Consider the following 15,247-nt stretch of genomic DNA (forward strand, 5'->3'; position numbering starts at 1 on the left):
GTATGATCTCATGAGACAGTGCTGGCGGGAGAAGCCTTATGAAAGGCCCTCATTTGCTCAGATCCTGGTGTCCTTAAACAGGATGTTAGAAGAACGAAAGGTGAGTATGGAACTCAAGGCAGGGGTTCTTTCACTGGAATTCCTCCTGTGTCCATTGTGGTTACAGGTCAACAGGTTCTTTTGAACCAACCTGAGGTGCTACAGGGCCATAAAAGATGTGGACTCAACTTTGAGAAAGTTACTTTTGGAGGAAACCAGATTCCTATATAGGATATAGTCAGACACTGTAGAGCAACGTACAGAACTGGCTTGTCTGAGCTGGACGGGATCTTAAATCTGTCATACAGCCTGACCCTTTCATGCTGTAGACGAAGGAGCATACTTAGAAAGGAGAGAGTGACTTGCCCATGGACAAACGGGAGAGCGACAAGAATGCAGTCTTCAGGTTACTACGGGGAGGGTCAGGAATTCTGTAAAAACTTGTAGTAGATAGATCTGAGATCCAAAAGGTAAACCTAGGTTAGGGAATTTGGAAGTCATGGAAGATGCTGGAAGTCATCAAAACCCAGTTGGTGATGAAACCAGAGATGTGGGTGAGATCTCACAGCAGGAGATGTGAAGATGAGCAGCAGACAGAGGAAGGGGTCTGGGAGGCTGTGGTGCATGTCAGAAGGGACCAGTGAGAGACCATGGGATAGAGAAGCCGGGGGGCTGGAAAAGTGAGAGGAAGCAATCTTCCTTGCAGAGGTCAAGGGATGCTTTTCAGGAAGAAAGTGGTTAAGTACAACAGAGGGAATGAGGATAGAGAAATATCCCTGTCAGTATTTGCGGGCTTGTGGAGGAGGGCATGGCAACCCACTCCAGTATTCTTGCCTGGACCATCCCATGGACAGAGGAGCCGGATGGGCAGCGGTCCATAGGGTCACACAAAGTTGGACACAACTGAAGTGACTTAGCAGCAGCCGGTGGTGCTAAAGAATCCACCTGCCAATAAGACAGGAGGTGCAGGAGAGGCAGGTTCAGTCCCTGAGTGGGGATTCCATCCCTGGGTGAGGAAAACTCCCCTAAAGTAGGAAATGGCAACCCACTCCAGTATTCTTGCCTGGAAAATCTCATGGTCAGAGGAGCCTGGTGGGCTACAGTGCACAGAGTCACAAAGAGTCAGACACGACTGAGCTCACAGCATCTGTATTTGAGCTGAGACAAGCTAAGGAAACCGGGGTATGACCGTAACTGCTCCCAGCGGAGACAGGACTGAGCCAGCCTGTGTCTCTAAACCACTCTTGTTCTCCTAGACCTATGTGAACACCACACTTTATGAGAAGTTCACCTACGCGGGAATCGACTGTTCTGCAGAAGAAGCGGCCTAGGACCAACCACTTTCATCTGTATATTCTGTTTCCCCTTCACCGGCGTGAGAGACCCTTCATACCTTGATGCTCAGCAAGCAAGCCTCTGCCAAGAGAGGTGACAGAAAATGGACATGTATATAGATTGTCGCTTGCCTGGGACTTTGACTGTAAGACCCATGTGTGAATCTGTAGCACCCTCTGACTAGGACTGTATATACTATTTTGAGTAAGAATGTGCTGGAATCAGAATGCCTGTTTGTGGTTTCATATACAATAATATATTTTTCTAAAAACATGGACTTTATGGGAAGGTGTGAGTACAATCACTGTAGTTCATAACTCATTATTGTCCTAGGTATTTTTTTAAAATATTTACCTATATATTGGATGCTCTAAGATGTTTCACTGTGTAGAAGAAAATACTATTAGTAAACCTGTTGGTACAGGTGAGAAAAAGTAGGGGAAAGGTATGAGTGCTAACAGAATATGGATTTAGGTCTCTTAAATGTTAACCTAAGTGATGTAAAGAGCTTTTTCTATCTCTAAATATTCCCCCTCACCTGTAGAAGCCATCCTGATTCCTTTGTTAATTTGATAACTTTTTCATGTGTTTCCAGAGCCAACAAATCAGTCCTAAATGTAGACACTGAAAAACCGACTTAAATCTCATTCCTTAGAAGCCTAAGAATGTTAGGAAGTATTAATTTGATAAGCTAATAGGTTTTAGTTTCTCGGATAACATCAATGTGTTTGTTAAGAAATTAAAACAGGAAGCTTGTCGTTATATTTGGGAGACATGTGACATGTATCATAGCAGATTAACATCCCCACCTGTCTTGCACATTGTAAAAAGTTCTAGTTTTGATCAGTTGTGAGTTTACCATTTATATTGTAGGCACATGCTATACTGAGATCATACAGTAAGTGAATAAATGTCTTGCCTACCCACTTTTTGTCTAGGAATGTGTCTCGTAAGTATTACCAACCATCTCTATTATACTTTCAAGAAAACACTTTATCATCCTCTAATGTGTTGGCAATATGCAGACAGCAGTTGGTGAGTATATTCAACCAGATGTATCACAAGATTAGAAACATCTCCCAGAAATATTCTGTTTTCCTGTACCTCGGGTACCAGTATGAATTGAGGGCTTAAAACTGGAATCTCTTTTAACTGTGTTGCAGTGTTTTACGTACTGTGTAATGTTCCGTATTTCTGCCATCTGCTGAACTTCATGCAGCAGAAACAGTGACCAGGAAACTGCATTTGTCTGAAAGCTCTTCATCCACAGCAGGACAGGCAAAAGTAACACTGCTGCCGCACCATTTATCCTTCAGCAGAGCAGGGGCTGGAATGAAGAGCCACTGAAAGTAGGTCCAAATATGTAACAGTTCCTTTTTACCCAAATGTTGTGAAGATACTCCTGACAGCTCTTGGTTTGTATGTACATGGAACCAAACAAGAACAGGGATGAATGTATCTCTGAAAAATGTAGATAATGTCTTCAAATTTTGCATGTGGCTTTGGAATACACAATAACAGCTACCCTCTCTAACAGCTTGACCTTCTTGATTATATATATTTAAAATAAATTTACATCATTACAAATTTACTTCACGGCCAGTAAAAGAAATGACTACGAAAGGGCAGCATCAAGAAAAAGGAATTCAGTGATACTAAGATTTACTTGTAAATTCAAAATACTGAAGCAGTAAGCCTAAGGTGTGCTATGGGTTGACACACATTATAATCAACTGTCAGAAGGCCACGAATTCACTTCTGGCACAGCGGCCATCCGACTGACATCTCTGTGATTCATCCATGCTGGTGACAAAGAAACCTTTGTAGCTTTGTAGCATGTTAACCGAATTAATCGAAAGATTCATACTTACTCAAAGGTCAGCAGTCAAACTGAATGAATTTGTGTCATTTCCACAGGCCAGTTTGCATATCATCAAAAAGCAATTAAGAAGGGAAGAACTGACGCCTTTGAGGAACTAGGTAATTCCAGTATTGGGAATATAGATTAGATTTCAGTGTACCAGAAGATCCACAGGATACTGCCTTAAAAAAAAAAGATCAATGAGTGGTTGACAGGAATCAAAATCAAGCAAGAGTACACCAGTTAGGATGAAAACACCTTACACAATAGCCCAGTGACCAAACTGTATTATGTTAACAGTACACTGAAAAGTTTACATTCGCGTCCATATATTTTGTGAAGAAAATCTCTACATCTATTTCTATATAGGCAATCTAAAGAAAACTGTTATGATTTTGTTAGAAAGAGATGTTTCAGACTCCTAGCAGTATAATGGTTCCAGGTATTTAAAGAGGAAAAGAAATTTTAAGTAATCTGAGAAATGAACTTTGTGGAAGTCCTGGATGCATTGCTTCCACTTTAAAGCATCTTCCATGGACATCTGCACATGGCCTATGACGATAAGTCAAAATCCAAACAACCTAATTCCTTCCCTACCCCTCCCCAGACACAACTTTAGAAACTGCTGTGGAAATCCAGCCTTTAAAATGTAATGCATAAACCTCGAGAGTGCTTCTCTTTCTCCTCTTCTATGAAAGGGAAACCTCATGTTATTATAGATGAAACGCTCCTGCCAGCAGTGGAGGCCAAGGAGTCAGGGAAGCGGTGCAGAGGTTTAAGATCTGCTTGGGCCAGGTGGTTACTTCTTTCCTTTCAGGTCGTCTTTTACCTTCCAGAGGACCAGTTCCATGAAGGCGGTTGCATTTTCACTGGAACTGTGACCTCTAAACAGAACAGGACAAAAAATAAAATGTTAGACATAGACAACTCCCTGTAAGGTTGCCCACGGATGGTCTCAAAATGGTCTTGGGTTTATAACAGAATCAACACTGACCACTTATCAGTATATCACTATTTCACACCTAGAACCACCACTGGTTGCTTTAGAAATGTTTTACACAGATGTAATGGCAACCCACTCCAGTGTTCTTGCCTGGAGAATTCCAGGGATGGCGGAGCCTGGTGGGCTGCCGTCTGTGGGGTCGCACAGTCGGACACGACTGAAGTGACTTAGCTGCAGCAGCAGCAGATGAACAAACATCTCCCTTTTTCTGTATAGTCTGTCCTCAGTCACGTGGTCACTACGTTCCTATGATGGCAGAGCACATCAGTACCTTCTCCATGAACCTCTTTTCCAGGGATATGCAAGAAGAAAGTGACGGGCACCAGTGAATGACAGATCTGACAAGAAGCCAGAAATAGAGATGCCAGAAAAAATACACCTCTCTAGACAAAGAGCGACCTTAGATATGAGATGACATGGGTTTAAAAAGCAGATGAAATCTACCCAAGATACCAAGCCTACAGTTCTTTTGAAAATAATAAGTGATGTCTGAGACTGAGGAAAATCATGGGCTACACTTGTAAAGTGGTGTATTATTTTTTGTTTCCTTGCATTATTCTGAGAGAACTGTGGTTTTCTTTAACTTTGCTTTAGATAGGGCATTTTTTGTTGTAAGATGAAATATTTTTGTGCCCATGGTCCCAGGTTGTTTTCAGCAGAACACATTATGAATTTTATAATAGCATTTTTGGGGTATTTGAGATATGAATATTTTAAAGCAGATAATATAAAGATCCTGTGTAAGATGGTATTGGTTAGTGTCTAATAGACATAGAATGAAAGAATAAATACCACAAGATAAAATCTGAATTCTTGTACAATAAATGACACGATCAGAGAAGCATCTGTAGAAACAATAGCATTATAACATTTTAACATTCAAAATTAACTTTCTTTTCTATCTTGTGCAATAGAGGGGCCTATATGGGTCTGCATGAAGTGTACAGAATAACTAACCTCCATTCCAAGTCAGACACGTGCCTCATGCTTATGGTAATGCCACTAGCAGGGGAGCTGGTGACTGTACCTGTTGCATTTGATGAGCCTGTTTAATGTTGGGCCTTTACCTCAAAAATACCAAAAGTAAAAAAAATTCTGAGAGCAAGATCTACCAATCCATTACAAAGCAAGTGCATGCATGATGAATCTGTTGAACCTGAGCTATACTTCCTTTTACAAAAAGCTCACTATTTACCTGGGGTGAGAGAATCTGCGTGCTTGCTCAGTCACTTCAGTCGTGTCTGACTCTCTGTGACCCTGTGGACTGCAGCCCGCCAGGCTCCTCTGTCCATGGGACTCTCCAGGCAAGAATACTGGAGTGGGTTGCCATGCCCTCCCCCAGGGGATCTTCCCAACCCAGGGATGGAGCTCACAACTCTTACGTCTCCTGCACTGGCAGGCAGGTTCTTTACTACTAGCGCCACTGAGATACCTCGGACCCAATCAATTCTAGGTTCTCATTAGGTTTAATGAAAATCACATATGAAAAGAGGTACACAGCAACATTTAGGATGGAATTAGATCTCTGCACCAACAAAAGTTTCATGTATGAATTCCAAGGTCACCAGTCTGCCCCAACTGCTGTTTTGATGCCTGTGGAACATCCAGGACTATGCCAGGTAGTGGGCAAGGAGCACATTTTACTTAAACAGACACTTTGGGATTCTCTGCCCTAGGAGAAAACCCACAGGGAAGTATTTCAAACCAGGGACCTTTATCATGAACCTCATGATGTATTCACCCCCATCAGACTCAGGAGCTTGATATTTATCATGAACAAGCAAGCTCTTACCTTCATCCTGAATGACTCTCTGCAGGTAGTCAGCCACTAAACCCTTCAGGGATCTTCTGTGAGGCAAGCCTAGCGGATGAGGGAACAGAACTGTCGTGTCCACAACTGAAGTATGAATTAACTGTCAAATGAAAGAGAAAACCTTTTTAGAGATTCTTCCCAAAGAGTAAGAAAACTGATGTAGCAAGAGGAACTGTAGCAGCAGAAACAACACTACAAAACCAAGGAACGTGAGCAGTTACACCAGCTCAGCCACTAAGCACTTTACCTGGCTTATCTCCCTACAAACTGCAGACTAACCCAGCACGGTCGGTATTTCATTGTCCCCTTTTTACAGCCGGAGAAACTGAGGCTTGGAGAGGTTAACGTTGCCTCAGCCAAGTTAGTACATTAGAAAGAAATCCACTCTCAGAGCCTGACTGCCGAGTCTACTTTCCTACCAAGAGATCCCACTAGGAGGCAGCATGAGGTCAGAGGGGTTCCCATAATTACTGGCTGGGTGGCGGCAGCCAGGGGCGAGTCGGGCTCCTCTCACCTTGGGACTCAACTGAGGGGGGCACACCTCACTCCAGTGCATGTCCCATTTCAGTGGTTTATTTGTCTCTCTCTGGGGAGGGAGCATGGAAAAGGATTAGTCCCATCTAGGTTCAAATGCCCTGTGCTTTCGCTTGGAAGAAGGGAGTAAATTTTACAGTAGGATGGATATGGGGGAGGGGGAGCAGGTCACAGAGTCTAGACAGTCAGATACCGTTTGCATTCCTCATTAGAAGAGCTGTAATTTAAACAGGAGTGAATGAAGGTTAGCCTCAGGACAAGAGTCATTTAAAGACTGATCGAGAAGAAAAAGGCTGGAAATTTAATGTTTAACACCTATGATGCCCTGTCCAGAAACACTGTATAGATTCTCACTTAATGTATCAGTCACCTCTTAGACACTGTACCTGGCTGCAAAAGATGGAGCAAAAATATAAGGTGGTTGTGGAAACTAAAAAAAAGAGACATCTATGAGTAATCTGGAAGGAAGAAACAGACTGATTACAAGGAATAAAGAAACATGATGGTTTGAAATTCTCTGGTCTTGGAGGCAGATGAAATCACAGTTCCTAGAAAATGGGAAGCAGGAAAGTCACGGTGAGAAACTGTTTGAGAGGTGCTGTCTCTGAGGCGACAGAGGGACATGTCTGTGAAGACCTTTCCTACAGAAAGCTTACATCCCCACATCTCTCTGCACACACTTGGGTGGGGTCTGGTGGAAGGACATTCCGTCTCCTCCGTCATGTGCACACAGCAGTGCTGTGGGAAACAACTATACTACAGTGGCAGCTTTGCAGAGAAAGAGGGGGACGTTCACTCAGGAGAATTAAAGAAGCTTACTTATATTCTTGCACTAAAGAAGAACTAACCCTTCTCTGCATGAAGGTTAAGTCCTAGGGGTAGCTGAAACAAATAGTCAAGGTCCCCAATGTCCCAGAGCTTCACTGTGCAATGTGGTAGCCACGAACCATGCACAACTATTGAAATTAAGAAACTGAAAAAAATCATTTTCTCAATCAGACATTTGATATCTGTGATGTCCAATATCCCCTGAAGGAGGACATGGCAACCCACTCCAGTATTCTTGCCTGGAGAATCCCATGGACAGAGGAGCCTGGAGGGCTACAGTCCATAGGTTGCAAAGAATTGGACACAGCTGATGAGATGGCTGGATGGCATCACTGACTCGATGGACGTGAGTCTGAGTGAACTCTGGGAGTTGGTGATGGACAGGGAGGCCTGGCGTGCTGCAGTTCATGGGGTTGCAAAGAGTCGGACACGACTGAGTGACTGAACTGAACTGAACTGATGTCCACCATCTTGGGTAGTTAAAATAATGGAAAGTTGTATTGCAGGGCACTGTTCTAGACCAGGGAACGCCACCAAACTCTTTCTTCAAGTCCCAAATTATAGACAGCTTAGGCGTGCAGCCCTCACCGCCTCTGTCATGACTACTCAACAATGCCCTTGCAATGTGCAAGCACAACAGAAAATACACCAATGAATGGGTGTGACGGTTCCATTCCAATAAAAATATTTGCAAAAACAGGTGGCTGGCATGAGCCATAGAGTGCGAACTCTAGAACATGGAGTGAAAAAACAGACCATTTTAATCCAGAGTATATTAAAGGAGAGATCTTCAGGTCTATCATGCCAAGTAAAATGAGCATATCTTTGATGTTAAGCCTACCTATAAGGCATACCTGACTTAACATGAAAAAGTATTTTCCAGGATGTGACTATAACAACTTGTTTAATCAACTCAGTCTTATCTATTTGGACATTAAAGATAATCAAAGATCATGTCAAAACAAACAATGATTTTGGCTTTATCACAGTTGATGATGGACTTTCTGATCTTGATTAGCCAAATGACTTGGGCTATCTTACACTGCTTTTGGTTTACCATCGTTGGACAGTGTCATTAGCGCAGACAGTGATTCTTGTCTTCCTTGTCTTGTCAAAAAAGGGAAAACAAGCATCAGTGATGACACAATAATGACTACCAGGCTAACACGAGTTTTGTAAGAAGATGAGCCTGTAACTCTTTACCTTAAGTGCATAGAGACTGTGTTCAAAGCTGTGTCCAATTAGTATAGTGTCAGCACTGAAGAGGTTCAATAAGATGGCTTGCACATCACGGACTGAGGTCTTTGTGTTCTTCAAGTCATCTTCAACCACACCAGAAAACCTGCCCTAAAAAGATGCACAATGCATGTAAGTAAAAAGTGCAGCTCAGTAGATGTCATCAGTTACAGTTAGACTACATTACTGACTCAATAAGACAAACATTTGATGGTCAGAACAAAGATCTTATTGTATGACTGTCAACTACCCCTTTATTAGGTCATATTGGTATAACTTGGCAAAGTTTATACTTTGGATCAATCATGTAAGGCTGGAGGAGACATTATTACAAGTTGATAAAGCTCCTTTGTGAACTCACATCTTTGTATAATCTGAGTCTTGTCAATTACAATTTAGTAAAGTTAGCCTATCTCACATTAAGACAAAGCTAAAGATGAAACATGGGGGGCATGGAAAAGTAAATGGAGCCCTAAGCAGAGTCTAGACAACTTAAGTTTGAACTGTGCTGTTTCTGCCATTTACTTATCATATTTGACTTTCAACAAGTTACTTAACCTTCTGGTTTCAGTTTTCTCATCTGTAAAGTAGGATTAATTACCAATCTTAATGGCTTAGGATGAACTGAGAGACTGGCATTGACATATACACTACTACTGTGTGTATTGCTTCCCTGGTGGCTCAGACGGTAAAGCATCTGCCTGCAACACGGGAGACCCGGGTTCAATCCCTGGGTCGGGAAGATCCCCTGGAGAAGGAAATGGCAACCCACTCCAGTACTCTTGCCTGGAAAATTCCATGGACTGAGGAGTCTGAAAGAGTCGGACACAAATGAGCGACTTCACTTTCACTTTTCAGTGGCTTAGGAGAATCTAGTGAAAATGTATGCATAAAAATACATGCATAAACCTGATTATCCTAGTGGTTTTCATGAAGCACATAAATAAGTGTTCAGAAACATGGCTATTGCTGTGCCTTAGTGCAGATTAGAAGAAAAATACTGCAAAGATATTTTCAACTTAAGCTATATGTTAATATTATTGTCTCCTATAAGGAAAAAAAGACAGCTGGCTCCATCATCTGGCTTAATTAAGGAATGTGACTCATAGTCAAATATTTGGATTAAGAGGAAATGATCATGGATAGAGTACTTGGATCTGTTTTAAAGCAGTTCTTAAAGAATGTCATCCATTGAATCCTTTTGACCTTTTAAGATTTGAAAGTTCTTTTGTTTTTAATGCAAGCCCTTCAATTCTCATTTTGCTGCTGTGACTATCAGTAATTACCAAAACATTTCCTGACTTGTTCCAAAAAGGAGCTAGAAAAGAGTACATTAAACCCACGGACGAACAAGAACCAATAAGAGTACAATTAATATAGTACTTTTTTTTGCCAATTATAACTCAATAAAGTTTAAAAAAAGAATAAAATAGATGGGGCTATTAGGATACGGCCAAAATGAGTAGGAAAAAACATCAAATGAGGTCAGGAGAGAGATTAGTAACAAAATGCATTTTCTGATAACAGGAACTTTTATTGAGTTTTTATGTATACAAACATTTTTATGAATGTGAGGGAATTTGCTAAAAAAGTGCTTGTTAGCAGAATTCTCTGTAATTATTCTTAAGGCTTATCACAACGCTTAATTCACTCCCATTTTGCCTGTTGTGCTCCAAAATTACGGACACACACACAAATCGTGTAATGTATGTGCTATAAACTATATACTAGGCTGTTGCTGCTGCTGCTGCTGCTGCTGCTGCTGCTGCTGCTGAGTCACTTCAGTCGTGTCCGACCTTGTGCAACCCCAGAGACGGCAGCCCACCAGGCTCCCCCGTCCCTGGGATTCTCCAGGCAAGAACACTGGAGTGGGGTGCCATTTCCTTCTCCAGTGCAGGAAAGTGAAAAGTGAAAGAAGTCGCTCAGTCGTGTCCAACTCTTTGCAACCCCATGGACTGCAGCCCACCAGGCTCCTCCGTCCATGGGATTTTCCAGGCAAGAGTACTGGAGTGGGTTGCCATTGAGTGTGTAAAATATATATGTGGACTTCCTGAGGCTCAGCAGTAAAGAATCTATGTGTATATGTGTAAAAGTCATATTTGTTCACATACATGTATACATACGTGTGCATTTATTTATACATACATGTACAAACGTGTACGCAGAAATGCTGTGTTGTGCTGTGCGTAGTTGCTCAGTCGTGTCTGACTCTTTGCGACCCCATGAGTGTAGCCCACCAGGCTCCTCTGTCCATGGGATTGTCCAGTCAGGAATACTGGAGTGGGTTGCCATGCCCTCCTGCAGGGGATCTTCCCAACCCAGAGATCGACCCAGGTTTCCTGCATTGCAGGTGGATTCTTTACCGTCTAAGCCACCAGGAAAGCCCAAGAATACTGGAGTGGGTACACACACACATATAAGACATACTTGAGTACCATTGAAAAATTCATTATTTAAAGAAAACTGAATAAATACAATCATATCGGTATTTAACACTTCTAAATTTTCATTCTAGAATAAGATCAGTGTCTTCTATTTTATATTTAAATACATATATGTGTTATATCATATGGCTTATATGCCTTTAGGAAATTCAGTTCAATTAATCAATGATATTATTGGGTGTTTTATATGAGGTTTTTAAAAATTAAAGGCATATCTTATACTATCTCAAGTTACCACTCAGTTTGGATCAGAAACATGCCATACTTTAATAATAATAACTAATAAAATAGAAGTTTCACTGAACCAGTGTTCTGCATGCTGTATAAAAGCTGTGTATACTCAACAACATGTCTACAGGATTACAGACATTTTCATCTAATGGGAAGAGCATAGCATATTTTCAGAAGAAACCTATTAGTGGTTGAATGAATGAATGAATGAATGGTTTATTCAATATTTTTGCCTATCTCTCTAGCCTCCTACCTACTATTCCAACATGTAGACACCATGAGGGTATGGGCCCATATCTCTCATTTAAAGAGTTACCCAGGGCCTAATACAGTGCCTGCATAATTCTAGCAAGGTATTCAACAGAACATGAATAATTTTGAATAAATAAAATAGTGTAACTCATGCTCTAAAGTGGACTCCAATAAAGGTACCTAGGCTAAAACTTAAACTACATGTTGAATGTTCTATAATTTGAAAAACAAACCCCTTGTATAATGCATACCTAGTGTTATAGTCAATGACCTCTTCATCTGGTTTCACAAATGTATCATAGATCACCTGGAGGCTGGGATCCACCACTGTTACTCGAGTAAGTTCCAAACCTTTGGCTGTATAGCACTATAAAGGCAGAGATATTAAATTTATACACCACATTGAGTAAACCTACTTTAACATCTTAGATATAATAAAGGCATATTTCTAACTAGAATATACAATTTAATCCTGTCATTCAGTTTTGCCAACAAAAGCCAGTGAGTGGATCTGACAGTCGTATCAAAGATGTTCCAAACTTTAGTTTTTTCCCTCAATGTTAGTGATATTTCTGCTAATAAAATAATTTCATTTTCATGGCTTAGGCTTTACCAGCATTTTCATTAGAGATCAATGCTATCCAATAGAGACCTCTGTGAAGATGAAATGTTTTATTTCTGTCCTGCCCAATAGGGTAGCTGCTGGCCACAAGGGGCTACTAAGTATCTGAAATATGGCTAGTATGACTGAAGAACTGAATTTTCAACTTAATTAAATTTCTTACTGAAGTTTACATTGTTTTATAACATTATGTAAATTTCATGTATACAACGTTATACTTTGACTTCTATATACACTACAGTACCCTTCACCACCGAAAATGTTGTTTTCACCCTTTACCATACAGTTGGCCCCCTTTACCCATTTTGCCCTTCCCTGCTTTCCCTCTGGGAAGGGCTACTCTGTTCGCTACATCAACGTGTTTGTTTGCTAGTGGATATCATACTGGACAACACAGTTATAAACTTCATTGAATGGGAAAAAAATAAAATCCAAACTATGGTTACATAAACATGGCACCAGAGAGGACAACATAGTAGTGAAATTTGATTTCTAAGCCAGAAGCAGCTCTAACTGTCTCCAATTAAAAATCTAAGTTTGAAACTGTATGTTGCTCTTCTATAATTACAGTCCACAAATCTGCTTTCCAAATATGCCACAAGGAATAAAGATTTAATGTTTTGTTAAAGATGACTGTTCACATGATGTTTGACACATACAACGCACTCTGTCCTCTATCAGTGCATGTGATTCTCACCGTCCCTGGGGGTTGTCATTAACCACGTACTTGACAGAGCAGAGCATCCAGGAGACTTGCCTCTAAGCTGTGGGGCTTCCCAGGTCTCATGATTCCAAGTTCTGCTTTCCCCCTACTATTCAGTACTGATTCTCATATAAAAGAAGATAAACCCCTATAAATATTTTACTGTCTCCATAAACAATAGTTTGTTAAAAATGAAAACTTTTATAATGGTTTGGGGGATAACAGCAGTATTAATAACACTTTCCACCCATGTAATCTCAGCAATGTAATGAGTAGAGCAAACAGTGGTGATGTATAAAAAGAATCAATAGGTAATAGAAAAAGGATCATCGGCCAACTCCTGGCTCCATCGCTAAGTGCAGAAAGTGAAAGTGAAGTCGCTCAGCTGAGTCTGACTTTGTGACGCCATGGACTGTAGCCTGCCAGGCTCCTCTGTCCATGGGATTTTCCAGGCAAGGGTACCAGCGTGGGTTGCCATTGCCTTCTCCAGGGTATCTTTCCGACCCAGGGATCAAACCCAGGTCTCCCGCACAACCAGCACATGCTTTACCATCTGAGCCACTGGGGAAGCTAGCCCTAAGTGCTGGGACCTGCCCAAGTCACTTAACTCTTTTTCAGCTACAGTTGCTTCACCCAAAATATGTGAACAGCATTGCAGAGCTATGTGGGACTGAGAGAGAAAGCCTGGGAAAGTTCCTTACACACATATACATGAGGTAAAACACACAACCAACGTACCACTTCACAGCTCACAGCAAATACACGGGGATTTCCGTCAAGGGCTGGGAACTTGACCAACGTCTTCACAAAGCCCCCTAGGTTTTCTTTTTGGTTATGAACATGATGCTGAAACAAACATTGCCAAATAAGTTACCATATATTTTGGCAAAAGGAATTAAGCTCATAAAAATTCCACCAACTGAAAAATCAGTGAATTAATTAGACCAAATGTTCATCAATCCTCTAGGTCTGTGCAGCAGACAGCAACTCTGGTTCTGACACAAAGAATTCTGGGCAATAAGCCGTACCTTGGTGACCTGACACCCGGGGGATCCAAGAACACCTTTGCAACAGCTGTACTGCCTTTCTAAGCCACCAAGGACTGCAAACCACACAAAAAGAAAAATCAAATGAGCAAGCTTGACAAGGCAGAGTGGCTAGCTCCCAGAGCATCTTACCCTCAAAGACGGTTAAGACTTTACCATGCAAGTGATCTGATGTAAGGTCCAAAACTCTGTATAGTTACTTTGTATAGTTACTTTTCTAGCTATTGTGTAACAAACAGGAAAAACTGACTCCTGGAAGCAGAATTCTCCGGGGTTGCTTTTTGTTGTTGTTGTTGTTTTTTTTGGCTGCACTGGGTCTTAGCTGTGGCTTGCGGGACCGTCGATGCATTACGCGGGATCTTTTCCGCAGGGTGCGTGGACTCTCCAGTTGTGGCACACGGGCTCAGTAGCTGGGGTGCCTGGGCTTAGGTCTCTGAGCAGGATGAACCCAGTCCTCTGCATTGTAAGGCAGATTCTTTACCACTGGGCCAACAGGGAAGTTACCAGGGGTCGGATTCTGAAGGTGAGTTATAACTGCGCATGTCCTGAATCCCTCCTTCCCCTTATTCCCTTCGCTTCCCTATCATCTGTCCTGATCTTCAGCTCCTCGCCTTGTGTCCCTTCTTGACCCTGCTTAACTCTCCCTCAGCCATCCTCTCTAACTTCTCCTCTCTTCCTCTCTTTCCTGGAGCCCTGTGGTGGCTCCAACCACCAGCCTCCCCCTTTCTGTATCTGTTGATCTGACCCAAGAAGTATCACCCAGTTACACGGCCTGAGACCATAACACAGATGCTGTCTCCAGCCCTGGCAGGACCTCCAAAATCCCAGCATCCTCTTCTTCCACTCCTTCAGCCAGACCCTTGGCACACCTTCACAGCAACAATGCCAAGCCTCCATCCCTCTCTCTTTTCTCTCTCTCCAATCTTCTTTATCACCTGTGCCCTTATCCACCCCAAGCCCTTCTTCCCTCTGGCCCAAGGAAATGTTCTCCCAACTGTTCCCTATAACCCCCTCCGCCTACAGTGATTTCTGCACCAGCTTTTCTATAAAATGCGGTTAGATTAAATGTGCTTCTTCAGGCACATTCTCATTACATTACTTTCCTCAAATGCTTCATTTGTTCATTACTGATCAAATGCAGATTTCTCATGCTGGCACTTCTGGCTTACTTATCCAATTCTGACATCTCACAGCTTTATCTTACCTTCTGCTGAGATGAGAAAGAGAGCCAAGAACCAGTGTTAACAGAGCACGGCTTGTAAGCCAGGACATGGGCACATCAGCCCACTAAACTGCCACG

The 15,247-nt window shown here is 42.0% G+C and overlaps 2 protein-coding genes across 8 annotated transcripts in view; one reads left to right on the top strand and one right to left on the bottom strand.

The window, feature by feature from the left end:
* The window catches only part of TEK (TEK receptor tyrosine kinase), a 99,054-nt gene extending 96,754 nt beyond the window's left edge, over nt 1-2,300 (top strand). For 4 of the 6 annotated variants that reach the window (XM_060411016.1, XM_060411017.1, XM_060411018.1 and 1 more), the window contains one exon: nt 1-2,300. In XM_060411016.1, coding sequence (XP_060266999.1) covers nt 1-184 — 184 coding nt within the window. In that variant the 3' untranslated portion in view covers nt 185-2,300. The other 2 variants (XM_027964593.2, XM_012127828.4) reach the window with 1 other exon arrangement.
* LOC121818663 (putative exonuclease GOR) overlaps nt 1,935-15,247 on the bottom strand; it is a 26,506-nt gene continuing 13,193 nt past the window's right edge. Inside the window, exons 5-9 of one of the 2 annotated variants that reach the window (XR_006058683.2) lie at nt 13,640-13,747; nt 11,828-11,943; nt 8,617-8,760; nt 6,031-6,151; nt 1,935-4,119 (exon numbers count right to left, since the gene is read on the bottom strand). Coding sequence is in view for 1 of the 2 variants with exons in the window: in XM_042243504.2 (XP_042099438.1) it covers nt 13,734-13,747 (14 nt within the window). In the remaining variant the exon portion in view is untranslated. Of the gene's footprint in view, nt 4,120-6,030; nt 6,152-8,616; nt 8,761-11,816; nt 11,944-13,639; nt 13,748-15,247 lie in introns of those variants that run through there. The other variant, XM_042243504.2, reaches the window with a different exon arrangement.

The sequence above is a fragment of the Ovis aries genome, chromosome 2 (assembly GCF_016772045.2).
Source record: "Ovis aries strain OAR_USU_Benz2616 breed Rambouillet chromosome 2, ARS-UI_Ramb_v3.0, whole genome shotgun sequence".
NCBI lineage: Eukaryota > Metazoa > Chordata > Mammalia > Artiodactyla > Bovidae > Ovis > Ovis aries.